The sequence below is a fragment of the Fistularia commersonii genome, chromosome 17 (assembly GCF_037954325.1).
Source record: "Fistularia commersonii isolate RoL2024-O1a breed Wild chromosome 17, RoL_Fcom_v1.0, whole genome shotgun sequence".
Classification (NCBI taxonomy): Eukaryota; Metazoa; Chordata; class Actinopteri; order Syngnathiformes; family Fistulariidae; genus Fistularia; species Fistularia commersonii.
Genome location: NC_141300.1, coordinates 11522884 through 11529845, shown reverse-complemented (window position 1 = coordinate 11529845; position 6962 = coordinate 11522884). Strand labels below are relative to the sequence as shown.

The following is a 6962-nucleotide window of genomic DNA, read 5'->3' as shown; positions in this document are numbered from 1 at the left end:
GGTGTCTCTCAGGAGGAGGGCGCAAAACTCCAAGGATGGCATTTTTTACAACGAATATTTGTTTGCTTCTCTCCGAATGACACAATATCACGACTTAGAGACAACATTCTCCTGTGACGTCCTTTATGTAACAAAAACAATAAAATCATACATTTACAAAATAAGGGGAAAAAAATAAACATGCTTAAAAAAAGTTCGTCATTGGGTCAACTGGATTGATCCCCGATACAAGTAGTTACTTGTGTGTGTGTGTGTGTGTGTATGTGTGTGGGTGTGTGTGTATGTGTGTCTGTGTCCATGATCTAAACCTCACTTTGGGAAAGCATTGCCGTTCTCTAGTGGTCACGGCTGTCATTACAACCACTCACACTTGTGCTGTGACCGTCCCTCTCATGTGTTTATTGACTGTATTATACTTAATATATAATGATTAAAGCTTAAATAACACAGAGCAGCTTCTGAGCTTCTGTCTTGTAGATGATCAGCATCTTTGGCCAACTGATTGATCGATCAATAGAGCTGTTGGCAGACCTTCTTCAGTCCAACTCTTCACACACTGAGCCACGTCTGTGGGACACACAAATTATTATTATTGTTGTTGTTGTTGTTGTTGTTGTTGTTGTTGTTGTTGTTGTTGTTGTTGTTGTTGTTACTGTTAGAGCCTCTGTGGATTTCCATGGTTGAAAGTCAATATGAAGTGGAAATGACAGAATGAGCAGCTGCATGTCTCTATATCGTGTGTGAATGAGAGGGTGAACGGTTTATCTTTATGAAAGTTGAACGTTGTATGTGATATGTGAATGAGTGAATAGTTGTATGTTTTTATGATACATGAATGGGAGGGTGAACAGTTGCATGTCTATACGTCATATGTGAAAGGTTCATCTTTATGATGGTTGGACGGTTACATTTCTTTATATGAATATATAAATCAAATTATTTGTAATTCCCTACTGATGTTGTCGTAATTTGGAAAAAGCACAGTCAAAAAAGGTCCATTCGATTTTCAATCAGAAATAGCTATTATCCATGACTGTGTGGAGGTCTGGCTTCTTACCCATGAGGCAGGCACTGCAGCGGGTCGGCGCAGGGGCAGTGGTCCCGCGGACCCTCCTGGTCCCAGGCCAGCATGTCCATTAGCAGGTTGGGGTGGCTGAGGCAGGACTCCCCCCGCTGAGGCCGGGGGTTACACACTGGGAACAGCAGCTCTGCGGCGGCACGAGACGGGACAGGGTGTGTGTTAGGGGACCTGGGCTTATTTTAAATGTGTATTTGTGTGTGTGCGTGTGCGTGATGCCCTACCTCTCTGGAAGGCGCAGCAGAGGTGGGCGTCGCAGTCGCTCTGACCCTGGCATATGGTTCCTTCTGTCCCCATGGTGGCGTTGGGCGTGCACTGACCCCACACACACAGCTGCTCACCACAGCACTCCTCATTCTTGGTGCACGGCTGGGGTACACACAGACACACAAGCAGAAGTAATGTTGCAGGTAAATCACCCAGTCATTTCCTCCATATTCTCACTTCCTGTTTGATTCTTGTGTGCTCATATTCCTATTTCTGGAGACCCACCATATCTGTGGGGATGCATGGCAGGCACTTGGAGTTGTTGATCTCATACAGGCAGTATCTCTGCGCCCCGCAATCCTCGTCCACCACACACTCCTGGGGAGGCACATCACACACACACATTGAGAACATGTGTAAAAATGCAACAAATGGAACAAAGTGGCCGAGTTTCCAAGTTTGTGCCACAGGGAGGCTGTCTGTGGTCAAGGCTCCATCTAATCATTTGTGTCCAGATGATGCCCGGTGTTTGTGTCTATCGCCTTGGCAACAGACAGAATCGACGAAAAAGGCCAACATCCGCCCTGCGATACCTGACTCCTTTCCAGCGCGGCATGTGATGTGCCTTGGGTGGCGGTGGAAAGCCGGGGCCGTGTAAACAACACACTCAGGGTTCACGGTGCGATATAATCATCGTCCTCCTGACAAATGAAGAAGAAGCGAGGCTCATCGTGCAGATACATCTTGTCCGGCCGGGGCGGTGGAGGACGAGGAGCAGACCCCTCGACCAACTGGTTGAGACATACATGCATTCACCCTCTCATTCACAGGGCATACAGAGTCAGCCTCCCTGCAGCCTCTGTTAAACATTTGGTGAGATATATAACTGCATGTTTCTGAGCTCCATCCATGTTTGTCTCCAGGGATGCTGGGAGTCACCAGACGAACGGCTCTGTTGAGGATCCTGCAGCGGGAGGCTCAGGGCCCCGGTTTATAAAACAAACCCTGGCGAGGAGCCCGACTTTCTCACTTCGCTCACAGCTTCAAAAAATTCCCAATAAAAATAACCCCTTCCTCCCCTCCCTCCTGCCTCACACTTGGTTTCCTGTCTGAAAGCAACGCAGGGAAGCCTGCCAAGAACACGGCGCCTTATCATAGTTTTTACCGAAAAACAAAAGAGAAAGATTCCTCCGAGTCCTTCCTCGGCCGCTGGTGTTTCCACAGGATGGTGGAAAGTTTAAATACCATCCAAAGGACCCCGTAATTATCTTAATAACCTCCAGACAAATACAGCTGTTATTAGCCCCGTGGGAGCAGAAGCTGCTTATTATTTCCGATCAGAGTCTTTCCACAGATGACTTTTCGGCAGCAGAGGAGGAACTCCAATGCCGACTGCTACTGAGACAAATTCACTTTATCTCAAATGAGTCCTGTTCTGAGGTGAAATCATGGATGCCGAGCTCCAAAATTCATGTGCTCTGACCCACATTTGGTAAGAGATCTCGCTAGTAATGGTTCTCAGAAGACACGTGCGCACACACCAGGTCAGCCTTCTAACAGCTCTGCCCTCCGGGTTCAAGTTGCAGGCCGATCGCAATTCAGGAAGTTTAATTCGCTGGAAAATGTGAACAGAAACGCAATGAAGTCCTTCTGTGTTTGGAGAAGACGGTTAAACATCCAACTCCGCCCGGCAGCAGAACCTATCCGCTTTGCATTTTCACATCAGCTCTGAAAGCCAGGTCAGGTCATTGCTGTTTACTGACACACCGCCATGTTGGTTTAAAATCTGTGTAATAAACTAATAATTATATTAATAATAATAATGATAATAATACGAGCCAGATTCTACACTCATTTCAAATCAACTTTCACTGCTATGCAGATGATCCACCACTTTTTATTGCCATTTAATGAACCCTTACAGCTGCTGTTAAGAGCCGGCTATCAGAAAAAAAATCCTGCTTCTGGATTCGGCCAAGTTAGAAATGGTTATCAGTGGTACTTTATCAGGGTCACCTCAGACGAGTGTCCAGGCCCTGGAAACTGTCCGAAATGCGGCAGCGAGTCAATGCAAATGCATGACTCCGATGCCGGCCTTTCCTCTGCTGGTTTCCTGCTCGGGCCAGAGCAGGCTTTAAGGTGTCACTCCTCACCAAAAAAGAAATTCCCAATGCACCATCTTATCTAGCTGCCATGATGGTCAGACGTGCTAGGACATGGACTGCGCTCCCATTGGTTCAAGTATTCTGTGTTTCACCGAAAAACTGCTGGCGAGCCTTTTCTTCTCGTGCGCCAACCTTGTGGAACGACATCGGGCACCGACACTGGGACACTTATTTCATCTGCGTCCTACTCTTATCCCTTCTCACTCGTACATAACTTTGTTGGAAAGTGCTCTCTAGATATATCTAGTACAATTAACACAAGTTCTATTTGTTAAACTGAAATTAGCAAAACAGCCGTTCCAATCCAATGAGGGAAAAAACAGTTGGGAATAGAAAACTAGCTTGTTTTAGCATCAACAACCAAATCAAAAACCATATCTAAGGGAAATAGAGAAGGAGATCTCAGGTCTATCAGAAGTCTGATTCACATCGGGGGGAAGCGCGAGGAGGAAACACATCGAGCAAAGAGGGCCCCAGTGTTTCCAACCACAGGAGGAGGCGCGTCACCAGCGCCGCCATGAACAGTGTTTACACAGCGAGGAGCTCCTCGTCTCGCCACTGCAGTTGCTGACGTCACGCCGAGTCCTCTGCACTGAGATGGTTCATCTCACTCCTCATCTCTCATTCGGTCTGATGGCGGTCTTAGAGCTCCACGGGTCTTATAGCTACTACTTATGGTGGCCGGGTCCAGAGTTTGTGTCCAGCTTTAACTGGCTGATCTTCAGATCACGTCATTCTATCTTCAGATCGCCCGACCATCTCTACTGCATTTCCCGTAAAAGTGTTTCCAGACCTATCAGTAACCACAACGCTCTCCTGATTCTACGGAGGGTGAAATTGCTTCGCTCATTTACGGGGAGCTTCCTGCCTTCCTGCCCTGGCATTACTTTTTTCCAGCTTCCAGCTCCAGCAAAGCGGCCGCTCTCCCAGCAGCCGCCAGAAAAGCAAACAATTCCGCCCAGTGCCACTGTAGAGTCTGACGGCGGCAGCAATAACCTCGTGCCGGATGATCTCAGTCGATAAGGTCTGAACTGGACGTAGAGATAGGGCGACGACTGGAAGCAGCAGAGGAAACAACCGAAAGGTCTCAAACGGTCGTCGTTTGAAGCACGAACAAAACAGGCCGTGTTTCTAGAAGTGAGAGGGGAAACTCACGTGATCAACATTGTTCCACTGGCTGGACACCTCCATGTGGATGTGGGACGTTACCGTCTCTCCCGTCCGGTTGTTGGTCTCCTGTGACGGACCAAAACAGTGAATGCATGAGGTTTGGGATTCCAAAACTCCTTGCAGATCTAACCACGGCGTTCCAGTCCAGTTCCATCTGCAGGACACTTTCAAACCGAACGTTGGCGCCTTATTCTGGTGCGATCACTACTTTCCACAGGCCTGCGATCATTTTCCTTACAAGCTTGTCTGGTTTTAAATGATCTGGCCAGACGTGGCCGCCCACCTGGTTGGTGTCCTCGAAGACCCGGAAGGTTTGCTCGCCGTCTTTCAGTCTCCTCGTCGTCACGTTGTAGTACCGGGGGAGGTCCAGGGCCATCAGGGAGGACTTGGCGCTTTCAGTGTTTATCTGTGGGATGGAGTATCCGGATACAGTTACATTCAAAGGAAAGAAAAAACTTGTGGCACTGAGCTGGAGGTGAGGGCGGTGGTTCCAGGGGCGCTTGTTAGCAAGACCACCAAAGAGCAAGGGGACCATCCATTTGGACGGTGCAGAACATCCCTGATCCACATCCCACAAACATGTCAGAAGTTGCCATCTCTCCATCTAAAAACCTTCTCTAATCGCCCCACTAAAATTTTCAACTCATATTAAAAAAAACTATAATTAGATGAGTGGAGATCTTCATCTCCCCCTGCCTGAGCAGAGCACAGACCTGGTCCACCGCCTCCTCCAGGATGTGCTGCGTGTCCTCCATCAGCTCCTCCACCTCCCGGAACATGTCGTTCAGGCTGACGGGCCCTCGCTCCAGCTCCAGGGCGTCCCGCGGGAGCAGCGAGCCGCCGCTGGGCCGCAGCAGGAGCAGGCGAACAAAGAGGGAGAGCAACGCCTTGCCGGACATCTTTTCCTGCTTGGCTCCTTCCTCCTCCTCTTCGCCGTCGCCCGTCCGTGCAGCCGTGGTGACGCACGGAGGCGCAGGCGCGGCGGCGCGCAGCTGGTGCCGGTTTTATTTGGAAAGTCTGAGGAGGACTGGTGCAGCACCTCTAGTGAGAAGATCTCACACAAAGGCGGAGGTTTAATGTAATACTCTTGCAGTGAGAGTGAGTCATGTATACTCGCTTTTAATAAATCAGTGTTTCAATCACTAGGGGAATCCTGACTTTTCAAGGATTCGCTATGATATATGATATGCATTCAGGGTACCGCAAAGTTTCGGTAAAAAAAAAACGTAAAATAGTTGGGAAAAGTTTTGAAATAGTTGAAAAAAAACTTTTCAACTAAGCAAAAAGTAACAATCGCGCCCTCCAGTGGCCGACCCTTGGAGGTTTACTGCTGCGCCACAACGCTTCTCCCCGTTTTGCTCTCTGTATTCTTTGCATCGTCATCTATCACAATTATTTTTTTTACATCTCATTCATTTAAATTAATATTCAAGAAAACTGATTCACTCTCCCTATTTTCCCTTTTCTGTATGTTTTACGTGTTTCGTACCTGCATGTGTTGTATCACAGTGTTTCCCTTGTGATAATGCTGCCTTACTTCTGATCTCTCATTAAAATCAAGATGATTACGTATTTATAAAAGTAATAACTGAAAACTAAAAGGATATAATGATAAAATTTTTTAGCAGTTTTTTCTGCTACTAGATATATATATTTACGCTCTTTTCCTGCATCATACGGACGAGGTGGCCGAGTGGTTAAGGCGATGGACTGCTAATCCATTGTGCTCTGCACGCGTGGGTTCGAATCCCATCCTCGTCGACCTGAGTTTTTCTTTCACATTCCATGGATATGATTCTTTAAGCACCATTACTTTTCAAATGTTTGGAAATGTAACGAAAATATTTAAAAAAAATGGAAATTATTGGATGCTCGCACATTAGCGGAAATAACCATGACACCTTTGGCATGGATCTGTAAAATGTTAGCATATAATTGCTATCTAATGCAGCCATATACTTTTTCCAGACTTGTATTGTACTTTTACTGGACGTATTCACCATTTGTACTCTATATTGCTTCTTTTGTGTTTATTTGTACTCTATATTGCTTCTTTTGTGTTTATTTTACATATTCGGTTTACCAACTGGTAGAATTTAGCGTTTGCTTAGTCCTTAATCGTTGTTTGCCCGGACGTTAGCTAAACCGTGATTAAGACAAAGCAGGTTCCCGGATGTTTAATGAACGTTGTTTTGTCATTGGCATCCGGACACGTTAACATAAGATATAACATGAAATGGCGCACTTTCGTTGAAAAAGATTAAAAAAAAAAAGATATGAAAACGTACACAGAACGTAACTGAGGGACTCATTTTAACTCTTTACCTTCCCCATTGCGGCCT

The 6962-nt window shown here is 46.7% G+C and overlaps 1 protein-coding gene and 1 non-coding gene across 2 annotated transcripts; one reads left to right on the top strand and one right to left on the bottom strand.

Annotated features, from left to right (window-relative positions):
- Window positions 1–106: 106 nt before the first annotated feature.
- On the bottom strand, window positions 107–6954 carry dkk3b (dickkopf WNT signaling pathway inhibitor 3b). Its single transcript, XM_086163683.1, has 8 exons — window positions 6946–6954; window positions 5334–5612; window positions 4904–5026; window positions 4606–4686; window positions 1571–1663; window positions 1303–1447; window positions 1058–1208; window positions 107–567 (listed from the first exon to the last, which is right to left on the bottom strand). Exons 1-8 carry the CDS (start codon window positions 6952–6954, stop codon window positions 537–539), a joined length of 912 nt encoding a protein of 303 aa, XP_086019809.1. The 3' UTR covers window positions 107–536.
- Window positions 6300–6381, top strand: trnas-gcu (transfer RNA serine (anticodon GCU)). The gene has a single exon. It is a non-coding gene; the product is annotated as a tRNA-Ser (tRNA).
- Window positions 6955–6962: the final 8 nt, after the last annotated feature.